Source organism: Struthio camelus, chromosome 18 (genome assembly GCF_040807025.1).
Source record: "Struthio camelus isolate bStrCam1 chromosome 18, bStrCam1.hap1, whole genome shotgun sequence".
Classification (NCBI taxonomy): Eukaryota; Metazoa; Chordata; class Aves; order Struthioniformes; family Struthionidae; genus Struthio; species Struthio camelus.
The window spans coordinates 17027933-17053810 of NC_090959.1; the positions used below are offsets into that span (position 1 = coordinate 17027933).

Here is a 25878-nt window from a genome sequence, read left to right on the forward strand (position 1 = left end):
AAGACAAAGATCTTGGTCAGTGCTGAACTCACTTTCCAAGGTCACATCATGGACTTTGTGCTGCATCTGCATCATTCCTGCATCTACCACAGATACCTGGGTCAGTGCCTCCGTCATCAGCTGGTGATGGCAGGACCAGCTTGGGTGACGTCCCATGACGATGCTGGTTTCCAAGTGGCTGGAAGTGTAACTTAGCCTCCCCAGTAGTTAATGGCAATGTGTTCATTGACTTCCAAGGGAACAGGGATGGGATGGAAGACCGAGAGACCTCCGCTTGGTCTTTGTCCATAGCAGGGTGCAGCTCCAGACTACCAAAACAATCCAGAAGTTACCACGCCTTGTGAGTCAGTGTAAGAGGGCAGGACCTCACTGGCCACATGGAGTTAAGGTTCAGCAAGAAATATGCAGGAGATGGGTAATCGATGAGGGAAGCAACAGGAAATGCTGCTGTTACTGGCATCCCTGGAACGAGTTCCCTGCTCAGCTCAGCCTAGAAGCAGTGCAATGCATGTCCAGGAGTCCTTCTCCTCACCCTGCCTGGGGTGGCCTCAGCAGCCTCCAGACATGCATCCCACCCCTTCCCTGCAGCGAGGAGGCTCTTCCGGAAGAGCCGTGTGGATTCGCACAGGACCACAGCCCTATTTCCTACTCCTGCCAAACTGCAGAGGTTTTCTCACGCTACCAAGCCGCCGCAGAGCTGGTGTGCAGGAGGCCAGCAGCCTCCCAGGTGATGTGCTGCTCTGCGCTGGGTTTTTGCAGAGATGTGCCCAGGCAGAGGGGAGATTTCACGGCTGCTGCTTTCACTTGCCTCCGAGCACGGAAGGGCAGCAGGTGGCTCGAATTCACCCAGCTCAGCAGCTGCAGCGTGGATGCCTCTTGCAGCCTTTCAAAAGCTTCATACATTTTTTAGAGCAGCCCAAAGTGCCTGCTGAGTCGGCCAATCAGCTCTGGGAGAGTAGTGAAAGTTACTGTAAATTATTAACCACACACAGCCAGACACAGGGTTGGAGGGGTGGCAGTGGGAAAGGCAAAGTTACTCGTTTCCCCTTCTCCTGCGAACGCCGCCAGAGTGCCCAGCGCTGGCTGCCCGGAGGCACCATGGCCTCTGCTCCGACTCCCTCGCCAGCGCTGAGGCTGAGCCCAAGGTTGCTTGAAGGAGAGGACAGGCCAGAACTCATCTCACAGCTGGTGTCTCCCCCCTGCCCAGCCCCCTGGCCCCTGTCACAGGTAGGAGCCTGCCAGTGGGCACAGGAGTGACCGCAGGCGTCCTCTGTCCTGGGAAATGTGCCCCTCTGCTGCCTGCCTGCCTTCCTCCTCTCTCCTGCCGCCTTCTGCCCTCTTCCCAGGCCCATAAGTTTCTTAAGCTCCCTCTTAAAAAGCTGAGTGGGAACAGCGAGGGAGAGCCAGCTCTGGCACTCTTCGACTTTCCTGTAACCTCCAGTAATTTTCCCCCCTCGAGCTTTAAATGTGGTGTAATATAACCACGTTTGCAAACTCGGCTCCCGCAGGAGCTGCTAATAAGCACTTTGCAGCCTCCGAGGCTCTGCCCTTCTCCTGGTTCCTGCGGCTGCCGCCGCTGCCGTGGGCCGGGCTCGTTCTCAGCCTCGGCGCTGTTCGCAGCGAGCGGCTTCTCCTGTTGCCGCACCGGGAGCGCCGTCCGCGGGAGCCGCCGTCCCCGGGAACCGGCGTCGCCTTTCCGGCAACCTATCCCTGGACTCCGGCGTCGCAGGATGGCGGCAGAGCCTGGCGTGGGAGCGGTGGGTTGCCAGCATCGAGGCTCGGCGTGGACACGCTCGGGGCAAGGACAGGGTTTTGGGGAGGCAGCGCTATGCAGCCGGCTTTCCTGGCCCTCCGGCGAAGGGACTTTGTGCCTGTTTCCACGAGGTGGCATCCCTGACACTGATACAGAGAGCACAGCGATGAAAAGCCTCTCCAAAAGAAAAGAGAAAGTCTCTAGGAAAAAAACATTTGTCTCACTTTGGAGATGCGAGGTGCCAGGGCTCCCGGCCGTGGCAGGGAGGAACCGGAGGAGAAGCCACCGCTTGAAAATGCGTCTCGCCTATATGTCACCTGCTGCAAGTGCCAAGCCACGCAGCACCGCCCGCGCTCACACTGCGTTGATGATTTTCGACTCCGCTTGGGTTCGCTGTGAGCTTTGCCCAAAGCCACCTGTGGCCCAGCTCAGAGCGACGTTGGGTGCTTATAATTTTGGTGGAATACCAAAATGCGTCATCTCTCCATCATCACCCTAAAGAAAGCATCGCCCCCAACGTACCTCCTGAGCCCTGTTGGGTCGGGCAGTGATTTGCCCATTGCAGGTCACTGGCCTGGGCACAAAAATCCAGCTGGGTCCTTGATGAGTCTTCAGATCCAAGGTTTTGGCTGCAGTGAGGCCATGGCTTCATTTGATTTTTAATTGAAGTCCTGAGAAATTCGGCATACAAGGGGGATTGCTTGACTGCCTTTGAACCTTGTATTCTGAAGTGGGTCTAAATCAGAACATTTTAGTTTATTCTGGCTCTCTACAGAGCCCAGCCCAGACCTCCCAAACTGGGGGTGATGTGCCATCGCAGATGCCTCTGTTCAGGCCCCATTTCTTCTTTCTAGCCCTATAGGTTAACTGGGGTACAAACTGCACTGAGACTGGGTTAAATAAATAGGACCTGCTATGAGCTGTAAGCAGGTTTGAATTAAATCCTCAGAGGTTTTAATTTTTCCTTTCTTGAAACTGCACCATTAATTACCATACCACATGTATTTCAGTCCCAAGCATCTCTCAGAGCTCCCCTGGCATATTTCTATGGCAACATCGCTGTGGTTTTGTCAAACTTGCGTTTGTTTTTAGAACAGCTAGCGCCGACCAGCAAAACAAGGGGCTGACTTTGTGCCTGGTCCCTTTCTGTACCAGGAAGCAAAGCTCGTGCTTAGTCCCTGGTCCTGCTGAGCCAGGGATGGTCCCTTGTTCGGGGACCCGAGAACCGGAGGGCAGTTCCCTGCCTCGGTGCTGAAGGGGACATTCCCTGTGGGAACTCCGGCTCCTGTTGCTGCTACTGGCAGAGGAAAAAACTGCACACGGCAATGTTTTTCTGTTTGGAAAAACCCGGGGTGGTGCAAAACCTCCTGTGCTTGGCACAGGGACAGTCAGCCAAGGAAGCTGGGGAACGGAGGAGGAGGCTAGAACATGAGATTAAACCATCAGTGGGAAAACAGCCTCTCATGTCATCATGTAACATGGCAAATGAGCGTAAACAGACACGTTAACTCTCTCCCCAGGCTCCGAGAGCTCAAGTTTCGGCCCTGTGGTTCCTGCAGTGATTTAAGTCCCCAAGGGAAGCGCTGTGCTGCTCCCCATGGCACGCACCTGGCTTGGGACGAGTGGAGCCAGCGTAGATTTCCCGAGACGAGTCGCCCTCCTCTGTCGTGGCCGTGCTGTGTTGTGTCAGCCTTGGCCAGCTTGGCCAAATGGCCACCACATGCTGGGACACCCGTGTCCTACTTCCAATTTGTTGCATGACATCACTTTGTAAAGCTGCCCTGGAAGGACCTCGTATGACCACATCCTTCCCGGAGCCCACACGTGATGTCCTCTGCCCTGCAGCTCCCGGCGCCGGCACTTTTCCCGAGAACTGATTTATGAGCCCAAAGGTGCTCCAATACACTGCTAAACCCACCTTTGATGAGATGTGCCCCTGCCCCCAGAACGTCACGATGGGGGTACGTGGCACCCCCGGGGATGTGCGGGGGGAGCTTGAGCTATCTCCCCTCCCCACCACCCTGCTGGATTTGCTTCCGCTCCCTCCCAGAGTGGATATTCCCATCCTTTTCCCCTCCGAGCACCCCGGTGTTGAATTTTGGTCTACAGGTCCTACAGATGCAGCAACCGCAGCCCTTGGGCAGCCTCCACTGGCAGGCAGCGAGGTGAGATGTATTGCTCACTCCCAACAGCGGGTTTGCGCTGGGAGCTGAAATGCCCCCCCTAGATGAAACACCCCGAATTTGAGGGCGCTCCAGAGCCAACAGGCACATCTGATCCCTGACTTGGGGCTTCATTTGAGGAGCAATGCTCCTGCTGGGGTATTAGCTGTGTGCGATACAATTCCTCTGCAGAGGAGAGCGTGCAGAGAGAAGGCATCTTCCGGCCACTTCTCCCAGAATTACAGGTTATTACTCAGAGTAAAGGAGATACGGCTAGCCTTTATAGGAGCTGTGGGGTGCACTATTTTCTGTCTTTAAATGATATGTTTTTGGGTGGTTAACTCAAGCTTATTTCGCATGGAAAAATTGGTATTAAAGGGCTCAGCTGTTAACAGGTTAGAGAGAGTACCAAAACCTGGCTGCCGTGAGAGCAGTCCCTGCATTAGGCCAGGGGAACCAGTCCAGACACCTGCACCAGCCAAGAGGCGAGAGCTCAGGAACACCTGGGCCCTGGGCACACACATGGCCCTGCAGCACTGAAATACAGGTCTCCAGCTCTCCTGCCTCCAGACACCCTCCCCAGACCCAGTGGCACCCACAACCAAAGTCTGCTGTAAGTGGGCCCACGTGAAATCCAGCCAGCCTGCCCCTGTTAGTGACACACACACACACACACACACACACAGAGCTCCACACCTTTTGGGTTGGTTGGTTGGTTGGTTTTTTTTTTTTTTCACTGTGGATGTTGTACCAGTTTTATTGGTAAAATTAACATGAAGCCTCACAAACGCTGGAACATGCTTTTCCTTTTAAAGAATTTCCACTGGACCTTAATGGTGAGCATCCAGTCGTTGACATATAAACTCTTACAAGCTGATGTGCACACATGCGCCCGGGGGAGACGGTGGCAGCGTCCTGGTGTCAGGGATGGTTTCTGCGCTACGCACGGGGAGCCTACGATTCATTTGCCAGCCTTCTGGGCCTTCTGGGCAGACTTGGTGACTTTGCCGGCCCCACCGCTCTTCTTCTCCACGTTCTTGATGACGCCCACGGCCACGGTCTGCCTCATGTCACGCACGGCGAAGCGACCTGCGGGGCAGAGAGCAAGGTGATGAGGGATATGATGCCGTGTTGCCCTGTCTAAGACTGAGCACTCTCAACTCTATCTCTTTTGGGGGCGTGAAGGTGGGATTTTACATCTCTCCAGTGCGGGGTAGCTAAGCCCAGGTCATGCAGCACTAGTGCCACTACTGTCACCGCTCCCCTCAGAGCAGATTTCTGCAGGAACTAGCACTTACCAAGCCATCACCACTTGTTCTGACCATCAAGCTAGCCCTGATGTTTCCCTCTGTTTAAATGACTATTTATTAAACTTAAATCATATCTGATTTCTGCAAGCCCCAGGAATTACTAAAGCTTCCAGGTGGGCAACATCATCCAAAGGAAGGATTGTGGTTTTCTTGCATCAAAAGCTGCCCTCTGCTGAGCAGATTTCCTTTTTTTTTTTTCCCTGACCAATTTTGTTTTAGGGCAGAAGCAGGGAAGCTGAAAGTCTGCATGAGCAACATCAGTGCATGGCAACCACGAGAGTCTAGTAACCTTGACACAGAGGCCCTACACGCAACTCCTGCTTTTCTCAGAGGAAAACCTGGCCCTGCCTTTGAAAATAGCTACTCAGCTCAACAGCAAGGCTGCCTGATCCTCAGCGACCTAACACAGGTAATGCATCAGATTTTGGACCCCTCAGGACACGGGGGAGAGATGAAGGCAGGAATGTGCTGGGCTCCCTCCAGCTCCCCAGTGGGGACACCAGCAGGGAGTCGCTCGCTTACCAAGGGGAGGGTACTGGGAGAAGCTCTCCACACACATAGGCTTGCCAGGGATCATCTCCACAATAGCTGCGTCGCCAGACTTCAGGGACTTGGGGTTGTCCTCCAGCTTCTTGCCGGAGCGTCGGTCAATCTTCTCCTTCAGCTCAGCGAACTTGCAGGCGATATGTGCGGTGTGGCAGTCAATGACGGGCGAGTAGCCAGCGCTGATCTGGCCGGGGTGGTTCAGAATGATCACCTAGGGGACAGAGCGGCGTGAGATCGGGTGTAGGCCCCCGAGACCCCATGTGGTGTCACCATCGTGAGGGACTTGTCCCAGGGTCTGGTGCCTCTCACACTGCCCTGACCGATGCGGTGTGCATCAATGCCCTCTTGTGGCAGACACACCGAAAAGCTAGCAAATCAGCTTTCATGGCAGAAGTCTGCCTTAATTTAAAGCTTTGTTTAAGCTGTTATTTATTTATTTGGTGAGCGGAAGGACATGGGCTCATGTCCTCGGTTCCTGGAGGTTACTACCTCCTGTTCCACCCCAGAAGTGGCTGCATTTTGGTAGAGAGGAAGCAATTTCTACATGCACACGTGAGGTAGATTGCAAGCCTGCTGCCTAAACCCTGGGAAAGCTGCCAGGTAAACCTAAACCATTCAGCTTTCACGGATATGCCCCAGATATGCTACTGCCCTGAGATTTATCCCAGCGGGCTCAGCCCCAGGATGTGGGATGCTGGAAGACCCTGTGGCCAGCAACTCATACACCCCCCAAAACCGCCCGCTTTGCTGACCTGAGATGTGAACTGTGCCGCCTCCTGTGGCGGGTCCGATTTGCTGTCACCGCAGACATTGCCGCGGCGGATGTCCTTGACGGAGACGTTCTTCACATTGAAACCAACGTTGTCACCGGGCAGGGCCTCACTCAGGGCCTCGTGGTGCATCTCCACAGACTTCACCTCAGTGGTGATGTTCACAGGCGCAAAGGTGACCACCATGCCAGGCCGCAGGATGCCGGTCTCCACACGGCCCACAGGGACTGTGCCGATCCCTGGGGGAGGACAGGGAGAGAGCAGAGCAAATCGTGACCAGCTTGGCATATTGCTTGGGAGCGTGGCCAGAGTCTGGCCAGACATACAAGCAAGATAAGTCCAGCAGTTTTCACTAAAGACCAAGAAATACACGCTGCCACTAGGGTGGCTAATTAAATGAAGGGGACGTTTTACACTCAGGGTCTTCAGGAGACTTTGGGGAAGCCCAGGAGTTGGGTAAAGAAGCATCAAGAGAAACAACCATGAGAAAAGGCTGGGGAGCTTGGCTAGATCAGTTACTTTGCATCAGCCCTTGTGCCTTTGCCATCCCCCTTCCCATGATGTCTCTTCTCTAGGGACTTGTCTGGTCCCATGATGCGATGATATCTGTCTTCCCTTCCAGCAGAGGGGAGGACGCTCCGATCAGGAGCATGCAATCTGCCTTTGCGAACAATAGACACTGTTAAAATGCCTGTTGAAACAGCAAGGGAGTGACATTCAACCCCTGCCTTGTTTCTGCAGGGCACATGTCCTTGGAAAGGGGAGGAGAAGGGCTGGGAAGGGTTCATGCCTGCCCACTGTGGCCCGTGGGGAAGTGGCACAGAGCTGTGAGCAGGCTGGCAGTCACATTGGGTATTTATAGCTCGGAGAAGTGTCCCCATCAGGGAAGAGGAGATGGTCAGGCTGATGCCCTCCATACATGGCTCACGCTGCGGTCTGGCTTAGTAGACAGAGGTGCTGGTGACTGACACCGGCATTTGGAGGGCACAGCACGGGCATGGCTGCTGCCAGCTGCGGGCCGCGAATGCTTGTCCCATGGATCTGCCTCATCCCAGCCCAGACTCGTCACGGGCAGCGTTCCCGAGCGCTGCTCTGGTGGGCTCCAAGCTGGCCTTGCCCCCAGCCGGGGCCCCAACATGTTTTTGCCATTGGATCCCATTCCCTGCAGGCCCCCACCTTGTCTTTCCAGCCTCAGCCTCTGGGAAGCCCAAATTTGCAGCCGGGTCATGGCATCACAGGTTCCCTGGGGAGCACTCACAGGCCTGCTGGTCTTCGCCGGTCCCCGGGCACCTTCTGGCATGTCTGTCTCCAACCCAGGATGACCCAGGGCCAAATGGGGTCTCTGCCCTGCAGCTAATATCCCTCTGCCCAATATATCTCCAGTTGGAGGAATCCAATCCCTCTAATTTCCTTAAACCTGGAAACGCCATTCCCAAATTCCTATGGAACAAAGTCACCAGTTGAAGTGGAGGGGAGGGAGAAGTTAAGAGGGCTTTTGCTCACCTCCAATCTTGTAGACGTCCTGGAGGGGCAGACGCAGAGGTTTGTCTGTGGGGCGGGTAGGAGGCAGGATGGTGTCCAGGGCCTCCAGGAGGGACACCCCGCTGGCATTGCCTTCCTTACGCTCCACCTTCCAGCCTTTGAACCAAGGCATCTGGAGAACAGAGCAGCAAAAAGACGGGCTGAGCGTGCCACTTCTCAGCAGCCCAACCCTACTGCAGCCCCACCAGGTGCTGACCCATTCACCCAGCCTTAATCAAGCCAGTTCAGCCTCATCCTGGCTTTACCTGGGGGCTGAGGAGCTCTCCCACGCCATCGTCCCTGCAGGCTTATCTACACCCACTTGCTCCATCTCCACCCCGGTTCTCCCCTTTCAAGAAATGTGTAAATCATCCCTTAACAGGAGAAGGAAAAGGAGGAAAGTGGTTAAATCCCTCCATTGCTCCCAACAGAAGGCAAAAGAGAAAAGTGGTTAAACGGCTCTGCGGCCGCAGCGGCGTCCCCCCGTTCGCGGCCGTCCCCCGGCTCCTAGCAACGCTCGGCGCCTTTCCAGGAAACCTGCCGCTGCTGTTCCCGATGCCAGTCCGAGCGCTGCCTTCCTGTGCCAGCAGCACACTTCCTGCCCTCCGGCGCGGCTGCCTCCGGGCTGCCGGCACAGAGACGGCAGGGCCCCCGGCCAAGTCCCAGCTACACAGCACCCAACCTTCGGCCCTGGGAAACCAGTTTCTTTGAGGTGACCTGCAAACAGACACTTCCCACCGCTCGCTCCTCACCAAAACCCTCCGGGGTTTTGTTGTCATGGTTTGGGCACTGGAAAACTAGGGTTATGAGGGGCAGTAGTGTTTTTCATCCATGCTTTCAGCTTCCCTGCCTCTGCCCTAACTTGACCTTTGACGCTAAAAGAAAATTGGGCACAAACAGGGAAACCTGCTCAGCAGAGGACACTGTTTGCTGCAGGAAAGCGCAGCTCCCTCTTTGGATGCCGCTGCACATCCCGAAGCTTTCGCAGTGCCTGGAGCTCGCAGGCCCCATCCGTCGTTGCCTCAGGGGTGCAGGGAGCACACGGGGTCCCCATGCGACTGCAATTCCCTCTTCTGAAAGCACACGGCGCATTTCTTGCTGGAATAAAGCCCTTTGGCCAGGCGTGCAAGACAGCTGCCTCTCCTGTCGCCCCGGGTCCGAACCAGCCCTGATACAGCAAGCTGACACTACACTCCCGTAACCACTCGCCAGCTCATTCCCCCTCTTCAATCAGGACAGGTTTAGACAATACTTCCTCACTTGGATTTAAGTTACTGTCTGCGCACCCCAGCTCCGATCACGCACCCCAACCCTGGAAGGACCCGGCTATGCCACGGCTCGGTTTTCTGCTCCGCAATCTCTGCCGCTGTCTCATCGACCGGCCGGGAAGGGCACAGCGGGGCAGCTCAGCTGTCAGGGCTCAGCCAGGGGAACCAGGTCACAGGGTCTTGCCGGCTTTAAACGTGTCCAGCTTTGCTGTCCTCCGAGACACACATCTGTCACGAGCTGTCTTCCTCAGCAGTAATGGGGGGGGGGGGGGAGCCCAGGGGGCATTTTTGCAGAGAGATCCTTCCTTCTTAGAGCGACCTGCAGCTATTTCTAAGCAGCCGGCCGGCCCCTAGCCGAGTCTAGAGCCAGGGCTCAAGGAGCCTGATGAAATTATAAACCCATCAAGCCGGTGACGGAGCTGCATGTGATGCGCAGGATGACTCAGACCTTCCCTCGCAATCTGCTGTCGCATGGCCCCAAATGCCAGGCGGCTGCCCATGGCAGCAGCTGTCATCTGCGTCCCCAAGGCCGCGGAGACCAATGAAGGCCCCAGCCACCACGGAGGCTCTGCTTTCGAGGGCTCCCACGTGTCTGCGGGGCTCCCCAGCCCTCTGCCCCTCTCCGCCGGCAGCGCCTTTCCAGCGCAGCTCAGCGACATGGAGAAACGGCAATTTCTGCCCCCGTGACACCTGGCTTCCCGCACCGTCCCCTTCCCTTTTGACGCTGCCCTTTAGACTGGGAACTTTGTTATCTGCTCGACCACAGTTTGACATCCCAAAAGACAAATGCAGAAGTATTTCGACATATCCTAGGAGGAAATACTTTCTGCAAAACCTCATGGCCTGAAATGGAAGAGAATCTGCAAGAATAGGCTTGTGCTGCCTCCTAGGGCCGTCCAGGTAAAATCTCTGCTATTTATTCCCTGTATCTGCTTCCCAAAGAGCCGTTCCTATTTCACCGCTCCCGTGACAAACAGGATCTGACCGAAACCCCCAAAGTTAACTGTTAACCCTGTACTACCTGCCCTGGGCACTGCAGCCTCCGAGCCCCCAAAAGTGTCAAAGCCCATCTGTTAATTAATGAACACCGAGGACTTTTTACGGTGCAGTCGCATTTCTCTGATTTTACCCAGCCTGAGAGCCCCGCGAGAGAGCTAATTGTGAGCACCCCAAGGTGTGCACACATACACACCCCCCGCCACGCACTGCCGGTCCCACATGCCTCTCCACAGCCCCCTGTTCACAGCCCTCTCTTCCCCCCGAGATCTTTCCCAGTTGGGTCACAATATCCCACAGAGTAAAGGTCTGCAAAAACGACATCCAGCCACCTCCCTCTGCCAGCTGCAGCGCTGAAAAGCCGGCTTAATACAAAAGCTCATTTGCCAAAAAGCTCTCAAAAGTCAGTGTTTGATTTGAGCGCGGCCTGGCAGTCATTTTTCCGTTGGCCTTACACTCCAGCCCAATGGGGATTTGGCCTGGAGTGTCTCCTGCAGTTTCGGTTACAGCCCTGACATCCTGACATACAGGTTCGCACACCCCCTGCCCTGTGTTGTGCTTCTCTATAGCGCTCTTGAAACGGAGGAAAGACCTTCTACTTCAGCCTCTGGACGGGCGCTCAAAAATTCCTTTTCCTCTTCGACTTTCTATGTGAACGTGGAGAAATTACTCAGTGCCTCAGTTTCCCTTCAATAAAGGGAAATATTCCCTTCACCCGTTGCCCACTGAGGTGGGAAACTCCAGGAGCAGAGACTGGCTCCCGCTTGGCACACGCAGCCCCTATGACACTGGAGACCTCGGTTCCTCAGGGAGCTGCTGGACATTGCTGGAAAGCATCCAGCCCTGTCCTTTACGTTTCAGACCCTCCATTTTCTACATTCTCTTTACCCTCCGACCATGCCACGCAGTCGTGCTGTATCCTGTTTCTGCCAGACGAAACCCGCGCGCGCGCAGAGGTGACAGAAGCTGCTGCACGTTGCAGCGACGTCATGGCCTGTAATCCTGACAGAGCCACAGGACTTTCTGATAAGTCCTTTGACAGACAGACAAGTCACTTGACTGCCTTGTGCTCTGATGAAACCCAGCCAGAAAATGTGAGTGAAAAAACAGTGCTCTTTAGGGCAAGGAATGAGAGGAGAGAGCCCTGCATCAGATTCCTGCACGAGCTTTCGCAGAAGTGATGCAAGGCAGGGAGGGAAGCAGGGAGCTGTCCCCATTCACGGTCCCAGCAAAGGCAGGAGGTGGCACTTTCTCCCTGGTGATCCCTCACCCAGCATGGGGAGGTCTCTGCACCCTGCAAAATCTCTGAATCCCTGTGGTCTGCCCAGCCCTCCCGATGGGCTTTCCTCCTGATGGTCAAGCCTCTGCTGCTGCTTACGCAGCTCCGAGGAGTCATCCCAGAGACAGCTGCCTCATCATGGTGCAGGGGAGTTATTTCTGCAGCAAGTCACATTGAGAACATGCTCGGAGGTCCATCTGGATGGACGAAGCCAGCCAGGACCGTCCTGCTTGGTGCCTCAACTACCCAGCCTATTAATAGGAGAATTGTTCGGGATCATCTTCCCAGCCCAGCAGCTGCTGACATTTGGAGCCTAGCTGATTTGAAGGCACCCAAAAACTATGCTGCTCAGTTTGGCATGGCCAGGGCTGACCTTTGTCCCAGCTCTGCGCTGCAAGGGACAGGAATCCCCCCAAAACCAAAACACATTATCTTTTAAACTAGCCCCAGGTTTCTCGCAAGCTGCCTTTCCTATGGAAGGCTATGAGCTACGCTTCCCATAGCTGTGACCTTGCTTTGCAGCACTCTCCTGACTCAATGTCTTGATCTCTGACTTCCCTCCGTTGCTAGTCTGAGGCTAAACCCAGATACGTTGCCTCCTTCATCAGAGAGAGCTAAGACCCATAAGCCACAAATAGGGTACACATCCGAAAGCCTACGTAGGCATCAAATTTGTCTTGGTCTCAGGAGGCATCTTAGGGGGTTCTGGCCTGAGCAACTTGCTCAAGGTCACCCAGAACCTTGTGGGAGGGCAGGGACTTGGTGCTAGGACTTAAATTCCTTCGGCCAGAGCTTCCCAGCCCATCCTTCTTTAGAAGGGTAAAGCTGGGGTAGCTTTTCCTCCAAAAAGTAGTGTTAGAATACCAAAAGTTATTGACAGCCTGCCTGCCAAGAAGCCCCCATCGCCCTTCAGGCTCTTCTATCTCTCCTGCTGTCAGATAAAGTAAAGGCAAGCGCCTACCCAGAAGACCCTGTCTTTGTATCTCTGTAGTCCTCATCACGATGCACAGTGGGGAGGTTATTTCCAAATCAATTGGACAAGGAGCAACCCAAAATGGATGCTCAAGCAAGCCATGTTTATGACTAGAAAGCTGGTATCTCCCCAAGCAAAAGGCATCTTAATTAGTGGGATGGCAGCATTGAACCTGAGGTGTGGCTGCCACACTGGCACGAGGCACTGATGAGAAAATGCACCTGATACAAACCGGAACTAGGCTGTGTAGTGGGAGCTGCTCCAAGCCTACAACCAGAACATGTTAAACACCTTGAAAGACAATGCACTAAAACACACATTTGGTTCCTGCTGAGTGTGCTAATCGCTGTGGATGCCTCTAACATCACCATGGGTCTGAAGATGCAAAACCTTGAAATTACATCCCAGAAGCAAAGCCGTACGGAACTTCTCCCGAAGACATTCACGTTTAGCTGCTGTGGTGTCTGGCCATGACGCAGCAGCAGTCAGGGCCATGAACAGTGCGCCCATTCATACTTGTTCAGCTCAATCAGAGCTACGTGACAAACACATCTATGTTGGCAGCATGGGTCATTACGCACAATGGGTGTGTGAAATGTGCCTGTGGTTTTCACAGCACAAAGGTTGGCTTCTGCCTGGATCAAGACAGTTCGGGGAAAAATAAAAAAGTCTAGTGCAACAAACACACTTACATTGGGAGAGGGTTCCAGCATGTTGTCTCCATGCCAGCCCGAGATGGGCACGAAGGGAACTGTGGCTGGGTTGTAGCCAATCTTCTTGATGTAGGCGCTGACCTCCTTGACGATCTCATCGTAGCGTTTCTCGCTGTAGGGGGGCTCTGTAGAATCCATCTTGTTGATGCCCACAATGAGCTGCTTCACTCCCAGGGTATAAGCCAGCAGGGCATGCTCACGAGTCTGCCCGTTCTTGGAGATGCCCGCTTCAAATTCACCTACACCAGCAGCGACGATCAGGACTGCACAGTCAGCCTGGGAGGAAAGAGGATAACTAATGAATTGCTCCTGTTCCCAGAGATCTCTGCTCCTGTTAACATACTCAAGAGCTTTGAATAAGCCCCAGAAGAACATTACTCAGAAAGAAGCATGGCTTGGGCAGAGTCCATGCCAGCTGTTACCCACATCACCCTGCTGATCCACCTCAACCCTCACCTGAGCTAACTGTGCTATTCCAGACATTCCTATGGCATGGCTATTCCATGCCAACTGTACGTGGTCGTACAACATGGAAGCAGAGTGGGTTCCTCCAGGTTGTGTGAATCCAGCCTTGACCTGATCCTGACCACTCAGGGAGGCCTAGCAGGGGCCTTATCTAAAACCCCAGTGAAGTCTTGGGAACCTTTCAGATAACCTCCCTACATACTGAATCAGGCTCCAGCAGTGCAAACTGTGTTCTTCAGTTTATTTTTCCTGCTCTCAGGGGCCACAGTAGAAGATGCCTGGGTCTGATAGAAGGCAACGCCCAGCCTCACCTTGTGCTGCAACGGGCCCTCTGAGCATGTAACGAGGCTAATCCTGCACCCGTTGGCTGTAATGAGAGGCAGGCATGACCTGTAGCATGATGAGGGAAAGCCACCCTACCCTGCAGGAGTAAACCATGGAGTCTGTCGCAGAAACCACATCATATTGCCAACGTTGGCTGTCTTGAGAGAAAGGAAGATGGAAAGACCCTTGCAGTCTCATTTGGCCAATAAAACCTAAGGTATTGTGGGATGTTTCTTCCATATCTGAGTTGACTGATGCTAGAACAATGTGGGAGATACCATGACTCAAAGGCATCCTTCCCAAGGCCTTCCAGGGATATTCATCCCGACCCCATCCAGGTGAGGGGAAATGGGATGGAGAAGTGAACTCTTGACAGCTGGGGAAGTGCAGGGCACGGCTGCCCTGGCACCAACGAGACATGTGGGACCCCTGCAACAAGCCAAGACCTGGTGCCACATGGCCTCTCACGTGGACTCAAAGATGCTGGATGGCTGTGTGGTGTCTAAACTACACCCCTCAGAAAGGACTCCAACAGGATCTAATGTGATGCTGGGCTTGCTGGCAAGCCTGCTCTGGTTCCCATGTCTGGCTGCCCCCCTGTTCCTCTGGCCCTGGTTGCTCACCTGGGATGTCCCAGTGATCATGTTCTTGATGAAGTCCCGGTGGCCAGGCGCATCAATGATGGTGATGTAGTACTTGGTCGTCTCGAACTTCCATAGCGAGATGTCAATGGTGATGCCACGCTCGCGCTCAGCCTTCAGTTTGTCCAGCACCCAAGCATATTTGAAGGAGCCCTTCCCCATCTGGTGGGTGACACAAAGGGAAAAGCTTCATGAGAAACCTGAGTATCAGCATTGGTGCCAGGGCCAAGTCAGCTCAGGAACCCTCCTTCCCTAGGCTAGGCAGGTCAGAAGCTCAGATGAAAACAGAGGGTCCCAAGGCAAATGTTAAGAGTAACCTCCCTGAATTCAGTGGCACCCATCTATGCACTACTAAATACAGATGAAAGGAGGTATTACTGTTCTCAACAAACTCCTCAGGAGGATGAAGAGCAGGCTGGAAGAAAAGCTCTTAAATTAATGTATGAGTAGGACTGCACGGCAAGGAGCTGGGCTCGATGATCCAAAAGGTCTGCATGAAACACCACCGGCCCGTCTTCTCACTAGCTGTAACTCTTCCGGAATCATACTGGCAAAGAATTAAAGCACAATGCTGGAAAACTTACTATAGCATTTTAGTTCATTAGCTGAAACTGTAAGACAGCTGGCTAATAGAAAAGGGTGTTGCTTGGTGAGTGAATCCATAGCTGACAGGGGTGTAACAGGAGAATGGGTTAAAAGAAAATGAAATGCAAGACAGTTGCTATGATCAGATTAAAATGTGATGGACTTTTTTTTGCCACAGAGTGTGTGAATTCTCAGGAAAAGCTACTGTTAGCCACAGTCTGACCAACTGTTGTTGCCAAATGGCCAAAATTACAGCCAAAGTTGTGTTTTAACACAAAACGTGATACATAAAATCATGATGGGTGAAATTAAACACGGTACTTCTGTACTGTGATAAAGCACACTCCTTGGTAAAATCATGATGTGAGTCCTGAATCAGTTCTCCTTTAGGTCAGTATCCTTTGAAGTCCTGCCAACAGGAGAGCCTGACTCTCACCAGAGGCCTGAGCACCCAACCTGCATGAGGCTCCTAAAGGTGCAAGCAAAACAAGGAGGGAGGAGAGAATGAAATCACCCCTTCATGGCTGTGCCTGGCTCCAGGGCGTCCTGACAGTTCAGGAAGGGGTTAATCTGCATTGATCATCACGTCTTGGACTGAACTGCAAGTTTGTAGAATGGAAAACTGAATTTAGCTACAGAAATAGGTCATTTGCCAATGAATTAATGGGCTTTAGCGTGCAAGGAGGAGATGCTGCACCACAGTCCCCATTCCCCTCGGGCAACGTTCTCTGTAACAGCAATTTCTTCTGCAGTATCAAAGACTGCCACATAAAATTTGTAATGGGCAATCATAAATCACCTGTTCAGAGGGAAACGTTTCCTAATCGCAGCCAGCAATGGTTTGATGATGTTGCTTGGTGAGAAGGTTACTACCAGCCTCACATCTAAACTCGGCCTGTCCAGGCTCCCACTGGATGCTCTGCTCCTGTACTTGGATGGGCAGGGTCCAACCCTGCGGCAGTGGGCCAGAAGGCGCCCCAGCAGCCCTGTATCCCACCCCAGATTCCCACGCTCCCCCAGGAAGAGCCCTGCCATCCCCATGTGCCTGCTTGGGCCGCACAAGTAATTAACGGTGTCGGGCCATTTACATAACGGCTTTAGCACCGCAATGACTTTGCGGCTTGCTGTGAAGGATTATGGGCAAAATCCAAAAAGCATGGGCAGGCCTCCCCCTGCTCCGTGGAAACACCAGGCCGAGGGAGCAGCAGAAAGCCCGGTGCCCTGCCACCCGGGTGACTGCTTTCTCGCGCTCCTCAGGGTGGAAAAGGGAGGTGGAAAATTCCAGAGGCAAATCCCTGCTCCGAAGCCCCCTCGCTGCACGGCATCCGGGCAGCAGAGCGGAGCGAGGAGGTTAACCCCTTCCGGCACACGCGTTCCCTGCCTCACCGCGGGAAAACGAAGCGGGTCGGTAGGCCGAGCCTGTTTACTGCGCCAGACGCGCGCGGGGAAAAAAACAGCTCATCTTGTGCAACGCACAAATAATCGGTGGTGCTCGGCCCAGACCTCAGCGAGCAATGATGCAGCTCTCCCCGGCCCCATCCGTTGGCTGCGGATAGGGAAACTGAGGCACGAGCAGGCATCCGACACAGGGAGCAGCCCGTGGTCTGGGCAGGGGCTCTCGGCCACCCTGCAGGAGACGCACGCGGGAAGCCGGTCGGATCACGCGAATTCGCCCCAGGACTCAGTGTCGGGCATAACTCGGGGACCAATGAGATCCTTTATTTAGCAAACAGTTTCCCTCCTTTCACTGGGTATATTCAGTTACCCAGAGCTGTTGTTGGAAAAAACATGGTATTATCTAGCTTTGCACAATACCTTCACTGTTCAGGGCCAGAAACTGCCTGTTTTCTCTCCATCAGACTCCACCAGAGGGACAGTTTCCTATTTGTAGCCCACAAATAATGATTAAAAAAACCACACACACCAAAAACCCCCCTTCTTTCTGAGATACTGTTACCTCTGCCCTCAAGTCAAAAGAAATAAATCTTTCTCCTTTATCTCTTCCCTTAAAAAAAAAAATCAGACCCTGGTTTTTGTTGGCTTTTTGGGTTCACGCAGGCCTCCATTTCCTGCGAATGCCACCTAATGGAAGAAAACCCTTCCCCAGCCCTGCATCAGAAAATGGAGTCTGTAAGCTCAGTCAATAGGCTATTAATAGCAGCCTCGAGTCCCTGCATATTCTGGCAAGTCAGGGAAAGTGTCTCTTCAATTAAAATAGCTGCAATCACATCCAGAAAAACCTAGTGCCACCATATCACATCTGGAGGCAAAAAGGGGGAAATATATTGGAAAACATCGGCAACTGTTTTAAAACAGCGAGGGAGAGGGATCATTTTAGCTTTAGGGAGAAGCTCGTCATCTCAGAGCTGCAATAAGGGACTGACAATGAGGTAGGAAAATAGATGATTTATCTCAGCAAATCCCTAGGGTTAAGACAGACAGACAGCACAATGTCTAATCAAGACTGGCACCTCTGAAAACCTTTTCTTTCTTTTTTTCCATAAATGTGGGATCTTATTCAGAAAAATCAAGGGATATTTGCGTCAAATATTCCTGGAACGATGACGACAAGACGCCTTTTAAGAGATCAGATCTGCCCTATAAATAATACATCACGGCTCTTTGCCATTCACTTCTCTAGAATTTACCATCGTTGGTTTCTGAGCGCTTCCAATTCACTTTTTTCTATCTGCCCCCAAGACTATGTCTTCTTCTTTAATGTCTCTTTGCCATTTTGTGTGTTGGGGAGTGTTTTACTGTGTGACAGCCTGATAAAGGCATGCCCGAGTATATTGCTGCAATTACCCTCATTATAAAAGCTGAACAAAAGAATTTAACTTAAACGCTTGTGCTTCATACCAGCTTTTCTATATCAAAGACTGCCAGTCAAGCTACACAGCAGACTACAAGCCTGGGAAAAACAGGAACATGGGTTCCAAAAAAAGGATCAAATTGACAGTGCTGACATTCCTGTAGCTTTTTCCCAGCAGGTGCTGGAAGCCGATGATTCGGGGTGAAATGCAGCAAGTCCTGCACTGGGCAGCAAAGGATTACCAAGATTTCCTCCTTTATCTGCAATATTTAGGGAGAATTTGATGCCCTGAAGCACTACGGCTCCTAGCTCTCCCAGAATCCCTATGATTGCAGGTGGTTACCTAATCCTACTTCCAGACCTCGTTACACCCCTGCCCTCGTTAGCAGCCTGCGGCAACGAGTCCCACAAGTGAGGAGCTAAAATCCGGACAATAGGGTAGGAAATGCCCAAACGGCCTCTTTTCTCTAGGCCAGAAGGGATGGGAAGGCCCCGGGGTGCAGGTGAGGAAAGAGGAGGGATGGGAATAAAAGGGACTAAAGGAAGAAATAGAAGGTACGAGAAGGGCAGAGCCAGAGAAAGGAAAATGCTCCCGTGGGGATGGTTGTGTTGGCAGGAGAAGGCAGCGGCTGGGGAGCCAGGGCCTCGCAGCCCACTGGGGAGGAGGAGGAGGAGGGCAGGGCATGCTCAGGGATGGACAGATGGACGGATGCCTCACCTCGGCAGCCTCCTTCTCAAATTTCTCTATGGTCCTTTTGTCAATGCCGCCGCATTTGTAGATGAGGTGCCCGGTGGTGGTGGATTTGCCCGAGTCCACATGCCCGATGACCACGATGTTGATGTGCGTCTTCTCCTTGCCCATGGCGGCGGGCAGCAGGCGGCGGGCCGGTGACGGCAGGGAGGGCTGGGGGAGCGCGGCTGCGGTTTTGGGGGGGCTGCGGAGGAAGAGATGGACCCATCAAAGGAGTCCCCGCGGCAGCACCCGCCCCGTGCTCCCAGGCTCTCCGTGTCCCATCTCCCCGCATCCCTGGTTCAGATGGGTTTTCCGCGGGACCAGTGTGTCTAGTCCTGGCAGGGGGCACTCGGCCTCGGCTGCCCCGTGCTGTGAAGGAGCCAGGCCGCCCCCGGACAAGCTGGCCAGGCTATTTCTGGCCACGATGCCCAGCCTCCAAGCCTTGGCAAGATGCCGCGTTTTTGGCCACGGTGAGGTGTCTCCTCTCCGCCGCCTCCCTGGAGACCCTCATTCCCAAAGCTACGTCATCCACGCTTCGAGGATGCCTTCCCCCCCTCCCCAAAACCCTCCCAGAGCGCTCCCCTGACCTTGTGGGCAGGGGGCTGCAGCCGAGACCTTCTCGGTCTTTCCAGACCCAGGGGATCTCCTTGCGTTTCACCCTGGGAGGAGCCGCAGGCGCCTGTCCCCCAAGGCTCGCAGCGGCTCAGCGCCTGCCAGCGCCGGCGCATCGCCCGGGCAGCTCGCGAGTCCGATGACAACATGGTGCCCACAAAATGGGACGGACAAAAATAGCCCATGCTGAGCCCTGCCGCACTCCCCGGGGCAGGAGCGCAGCGAGCAGGGAAGGGGGAGCAGCAGGAAGCTCCGCGGGGCCAGCTGCGCCTGCCGTGGGGGATTTTGTTATGTTTTGCTTCCCTGATCTGCATGAAACAGAGGGAGGAGGCTTAAAATGAAAATCAATATATCCGGGGAGCTGTGCTGGCATCTCCCATGGTTACCAGGGCTCTGCGGCTGCTACACAAACCACCCTCAAATCAGGAGCTTTAATTTGACATCTAACAAAATCCAATTTTACAAATCTGCCCATAAAAGCAAAGGAAGGCAGGAAAAGTTTGCTACCCGAGGAGCGATTCAGGCAGGCAGTAAAAGCCCCGGCGGGCAGCAAGGGCAGCCCCTGCCCGCCGCCCCCCGGCAGCCCCAGCCCCGGAGCCGGAGCGCTGCGCGGCTGAAGCCGGCCGCGGCGCGGGCGGGCTCCCAGGTGCGCTCCGCTCTGGGCACCGCGGATCCTGGCGGGTTTTGAGCGGGGGGGGGGGGCTGCAAAGGGGTTGGGTGTGGGAGGGAGGTAGGTTATTCCCCCTACACCGCCTCGGCGGCGACAGGCACCTGCTGGGTGCCTGCTGGCCCAGCCCCATCCCCGCTGCGGGGTACCCCCCCACCCTGGGGCGGGGGGTGCAGCACCCAGCCGTCCCCCTGCACCCAGCCGCGGGGAGTTGGGGGGGGGGGCTGCACATCGGGGCGCCGCGCTACCCCTCTGCAGCTCCGCACCCCCCGGCCATGGGGGGATCTCTGCAGGGCCCCCCCAAACCCTGATTCCCCCCGCTAAGGAGCGGCCCCGTGCGCGCCCCGCGCTGCGGGGCCCAGGGACCCGGGGAGGGACCCGAGGGGGTCCAGAGCTCTTACCGGAGCGGCGGTCGGGGCGGCAGAGGCTGCCAGCTTGGGCTCCGGCGGTTTTATCTCCCCGGGAGGGGGTCCACCTATTGACGGCGACAGCGCAATGCAGTGACCCCCCCGCACTACGGCAATGCGGTACCGGGGGGGAGGAGGAGGAGGAGGCGGAGGAGGAGGAGAAGGAGGCGAGGGAGGAGGAGGAGGGAGGGATGGGAGCAGGGCGAGGCGGAGGAGAGAGGGCTGGGGGCGACGGGGAGCGGCGGCAGCGGGGCTGGGAGGATGGATGGAGGGATGGGGGGAGATACCGGGATGGAAAAGGGAGGCATGGGGGGGAGGTGGAGGAATGGGAGATGGAGGAATGGGAGGAAGATATAGGGATGGAAGATGGAGGTATGGGAGGGAGACGGATGGGGGAGATGGAAGGATGGAAAATGGAAGGATGGGGGAGAGAGATAGGGATGGAAGATGGAGGGATGGGAGGGAGATAGAGGGGTGGAAGATAAAGGGATGAAAAATGGAGGGATGGGAGGGAGACAGAGTGACAGCAGAGATGGAAGGATGGAAGATGAAGGGATGGGAGGGAGATGGATGGGGAGATGCAGGGATTGCAGAGATGGATGGATGGGAGAGAGGTATAGGAATGGAAGATGGAGGGATTTAAGACAGGGATGGGAGGAAGATGAAAGGACAGAAAGTGGAGGGATGGGAGGAAAATGAAGGGATGGCAGAGATGGAGGGCTGGAAAATAAAGGCATGGGAGGGAGATGGAGAGAAGCGCTGTGTGGGAGAGAGGGGAAAGGATGGAGGTCCTGGTCCCAGGGCAACAGGGCAGATAGAGGCCAAGCGGGGCTTGGGCCCCCTACGACAGCCTGGGGGTGGAGGGAAGGGGCTGGAGTGGGAGTGGTGGCCGGGGTGGCCCTCGCTCTGTCCCCCAGCAAGGCCAGGGTGTGAGGGCTGGGTTCGCCTGCTGTGCCGGGAGGAGAGGAGCTCTGCACTGGCTGACACAGGTGGGCATTCGCGTCACCCCCTTGGACATCAGAGCGGTGGGGCTTAGTCCCAGGGCCCCGGCTTCTTCTTGCTCCCTGCCTCTCCTTAGCCATCTAATCCTGGGCAGGTCATTCTCCTCCTCAGGCTTGTTTGCCAGTCTTTAAATGAGAATTATCTAGAGGACAAAGTAGACTTGGGTTTAACTAATGCCATAACCCCCCAAGTCGGTTAGACAGAAAGAATGATGAAATCCCACATCTGTCATTAAAAAAATGGCAAAAAAACAGCGAAGCAAGGAACAAATAAATCAAAACATGTTTCTGCACCTGCGTTCACTCAGCAGGTGTATTGGTTGCTCAAGTACCCGAGGCTTATTAACATCATTTTATTTAACATGAGATGGGATTCATGTTCCAGGAAAACAAGGAAACCAGAAGTAATCTTTTCTTCTACAGTGTCATGATACGTTATTTGCATAAAAATGTAGCATGTGATGGTCAAAAAATTCATACCCTGTGTCAGCCGTGCAATTAAAAGGCTAAAGCAAAATCTTTGGTGTCCTGAGACCAAGTATAGGTCAAAAGAAAGATAATTTTGAATTAAGCTATGTGATAGTCCAGAAAAATTTTATGGTCTAGACTATGTTTCAGTGAACTTAGCAGCTAAATCAGATACCATCACCTTCCTAGTCTAAGGGTTAAAACCTTCACATCGTGTACTAACCTCTCACTAACGTATAAAGGGACACTCAGTTTTTTTTCTGAACGTGGCATTTTCTTAGAAATAAAACGTGATAGGGAAGATATCATGTTTTTATGCAGCATTCCTTGTGCCAAATATAATGCACTGACTGTCAGAAAAAGTAAAAAGAAACTTCCAAAAGGAAGGCTTAAGGCAATGTTTAAAGGGACTCATTCAGAGCTGGTCCCGCTAGGAGCAGTGGAGCTGCCGCAGGTCTGGGGTACCCCAGCGCTGCCAGAGGCTTCAGGTTTTCCTACTGACGTTGGTGCCCGACACAAGTTTAACCCCTTTGGTGAAATCTCGGCACTGCTGAAGAGGCCAAACTCCCGCTGCGGCTCCTGCAGCCCCTTCGTGCTGCTTCGATCCGGGTTAACGGCCCGTGCAGTACCACGCAGGGGACGCCGCCTGCTCCATGTTTTTGAGCTCCCTGCTCCTCCTGCATGTGTTTTAGTGCTTTGCCAAGAATAATCTCCCCTTTCAATGCAATGACTGCAGCCAGCCTGGGAATTGCCTGCGGTGAGACCCAGCCTGGGTCCGTTGGTAAAGACTTCGGCCTTCATTGAAGTCACAGGATAGAGCAAAACCCAGGGTCTGTCTGCCTGCAAGCCCAGGGATATGGAGAGTGTGTAATGGGCCTCTTTTGTATCCTTTTTTTCTCCAGTAAAAATAGCTGGTTTGAATTTTTACCCTTTTCCCCAGACAGAAGAAAGAGAAATGAAGAGTGCATCTAGCAAACATTAAAAATAGCATGGCAGGTAACCACGCAGGACAAATTCATGAGAGCACTGGGGAGCCTAAGGCCAGCCAAACGCCGCCCAACTCAGACGCCCCTGAGAACCTGGCCGCTGTCCGAGCGCCGCTCGGGAGCGCAGGTGGATCATCCTTCCCGTACAGACATGTTTGCAGTTTCATGTCTGCTTTGGACAAGCAGGTTGTGCACCGTGGCGCCCAGTCTGCCTTGCTGGCACGTACGGAAACCGGGCCAGAGTCTACCCGTAGCGTGCATTTTATTTCTACAATGAAACAGAGCCTGACAGCCCATCAGACTATAAATAGTCCAGGGCACGGAAAGGATAGAGCGCCGTCAGACCTGGCTAATCCGGGCTAGGTTGAGCCACGCGATGCCCAGCCTCTGCGAGACTTAAAGTGATAGCCGTCTGCTGAGGTCCGCCGGCGTCTCGCGCGCCTTCCGGCTCCGGGGCAAAGGGTTTCAGGTCGAACACATTCGATCCTTTTGGATCATCAAGCACTTGGCATGGTTTCCACGCCAGAGGGGAACCACTTCCCCCCAATGCTTGACCAAGCATCTGAAAAATATTACTAATCTGTCTTTAAACCCTCAGCTATGCACAAAAAAAAATAAACCCGGACAGCCAAAATCTGGGGGCGGCTGGAAGTTTAGCGCCTTGTCTGCATCCATCTGGCTCGGGAACGGCTCCCGGTGGCGGGTGAAGCCGTTCCCATGCGTCCTCTTCAGTCTCTGGTACCCCCACCCTTCTTTTAGCCTAGCAAAAAGCCATCACCGAATGATTTGGGATCATTCGAGAAGACAGAGACTCCTCTCTGAAGGGCACCGCTGCCTGCGTGCTGCGGGCAAGGGCTGATGCCCACGCAGCGCCCGCGCCATGCCCAGGGCAGCGGCACCGGCTCCCGCCGACTCCGCAGCCCCCACCTTTGGGACTGATGCTTTAAGCTCTGCTAAAATTCACATTTGCCCAGGCATAATGAATGAGGTTTTTGGGGTTTTTTTTTCCCCCGGAAGGCCCCCTGCAGTTTGCATGGGAGAACGAGTAATCCGCAGCGTCTTAATTTGTATGTAACTGGGCTGTAAACATCGCAAGCTGCCTGTCTGAATTTGCCTTCTCGCCGGGGGTGTTTATTCCCATGAGTAATGCGTTCAGCTCGCCGAGCTGTTGCATTTTTGACTCTGCAAAATGCATCGCGTCTCAGTTTGAAGGCGGGGTTTTTTAGCAACGCAGGCGTTAGCCACAGGGGATGCCCGACCCGACAGCCTCCAGAAGCCCCGCTCTCGCCGACGGGGACGCTGGAGGCGCGATGGAGAAATGCCAGCGAACTGTCTCGAGGCCTGGACCAGAGACTCAGACTGCATGGCCACAACGGATGACCTCTTTGAGCATCTCCCGAGGGCAAAAGCTGCTATTTTCCTCCTCCTTGCCTTTCAAAGCAAGAGAGATACTTGCCTTGAAAAGAAGAAACGTGGGGCCTCATGCTGTTTTCTGCATCCCCATAAGCAACAGGCATCGGACCAGCCAGCAGAGGAGCTTGGGGAGGGAAGGGAAGGGATGAAGACTGTAAGGTTTCCGTCTTTGCATGATGGGGGTTTCGGCTCCCTCCACGCCAGCCCTGCCTTTGCACCCCGCCGTTGCAGCAGCTGTAGGTTACTGTGTGCCCAAACCAAGCGAGCTCAAAGCCCCACGAAACCAGCCGCCCACGGCTCTGCCACGTGGCGATTCCCAGCGCCGTGGCCGGTGCCGAGGGAAAGGGATTGGCCTTGGAGTAAGGTACCAGCTCTGAGGGGATGGATTCGCGGGTGTGATGCCTGGCGGATTTTGGTGCATGTTTACGCTGCTATTCAGGGCGGCTCGGACGTGGGCCAGACTTACTGCTCCTCAGGCCGAGGTGCCGGAGAGCAGAAGGCTTTCGGGGAGCGGGTCAGGCCTGGCAGCTCCGGGCGAGGGCAGCAGCGTTGGGCAGGCAGCGGCGGCGAAGGAGCGGGGCGGCAGCGGGGAACGGCCCAAGGCGCTGCAGCAGCACACGCTGCTGATCCCGCTAAACCACAGCCAGAGGTTTAAAAATAAACTTTGGAGGTGATGCCGAGACGGCCAAGCCCTCCAGCAGCCCAGCCGGCTGGGGACGGCGATCGCTGTCGCCCCTGTTCTCGGAGGGCTCCCGCAAGCTGCTGTGCCTGCCGTCCTCCTGGGCGCAGCGTCACCGCGCCGGACCGGGACGGGCAGAGGTGCCGGGACGGGCGAATCGCTCCAGCGGATGGGAAATTACAAGGCTGAGATAGGGCAAAGACGTGCCCCCTCCGGCATCCTTGTAGCTCGGCGAGCGAAGGTTTGGTGCCAGCCGGGGTGAGGGCAGCACACAGCAGCCCGATGGGCCCAATCCTGCGCTAGCGAGCGGGGATGCTGAGGGGCTGGAGGAGGGTTGGGAACGGCGTCTGCTTAGCAACTGAATCCGGCTCTCCAGGATGAAGCAGCCTAAAAATACCTCCAGACAACGAGGCCTTCGGCTCCGGCTTCCCTAGCTCATCCGGGATGATGGGGGGGTCCCAGTGCCGGGCCCCCGGTGCGGCGTGCGCTCTCGTGGGACAGTATCGCCTCGAGGCAGGGCTGGCTTAGGTTAACCGCCGCCGCGGGAAGGCTCCCGGCCCCGGAGCTCCCGGCGTGGGAGCGCACCAGAGCAAGGTGTCACTTGAGCAGCGTTTTAATAACGGCCGGGCATAGCGTGGCCGTGTCCCCAGCAAATCGCTTGCAGGAGGCTCTTGGCCAAAATTCAGCCAAGTTGGAAAGAGTGGTCTCAAAGGTAAAAACCACCCCGAAAGCAGCGCCGGAGCCCAGGCCGGCTCGCGCAGACCCTGCTCTGCCTGAAACGCCGACCCCGAGCC

The 25878-nt window shown here is 54.8% G+C and overlaps 1 protein-coding gene across 2 annotated transcripts; it reads right to left on the reverse strand.

The window, feature by feature from the left end:
* Window positions 1-4656: 4656 nt before the first annotated feature.
* Window positions 4657-25878, reverse strand: EEF1A2 (eukaryotic translation elongation factor 1 alpha 2). Of its 2 annotated transcripts, none has more exons than XM_068912807.1 (8): window positions 20532-25878; window positions 18837-19053; window positions 14704-14883; window positions 13271-13567; window positions 8045-8195; window positions 6524-6780; window positions 5748-5982; window positions 4657-5004 (listed from the first exon to the last, which is right to left on the reverse strand). In XM_068912807.1, exons 2-8 carry the CDS (start codon window positions 18978-18980, stop codon window positions 4877-4879), a joined length of 1392 nt encoding a protein of 463 aa, XP_068768908.1. In that variant the 5' UTR covers window positions 18981-19053; window positions 20532-25878; the 3' UTR covers window positions 4657-4876. The 2 variants fall into 2 exon arrangements, with proteins under 2 accessions (XP_068768908.1, XP_068768909.1); XM_068912808.1 differs by lacking the exon at window positions 20532-25878 and adding an exon at window positions 19439-19550.

What these genes read in the sequence shown, in the direction of transcription:
- EEF1A2 (XM_068912807.1), bottom strand. Translation starts at nt 18,980, where the DNA reads ATGGGCAAGGAGAAGACGCACATCAACATCGTGGTCATCGGGCATGTG. An exon ending in TTGAGAAGGAGGCTGCCGAG is followed by an intron (nt 14,884 to 18,836) that starts GTGAGGCATCCG and finishes GTCACCCACCAG; the next exon opens with ATGGGGAAGGGCTCCTTCAA. An exon ending in TGATCACTGGGACATCCCAG is followed by an intron (nt 13,568 to 14,703) that starts GTGAGCAACCAG and finishes CTTTCCTCCCAG; the next exon opens with GCTGACTGTGCAGTCCTGAT.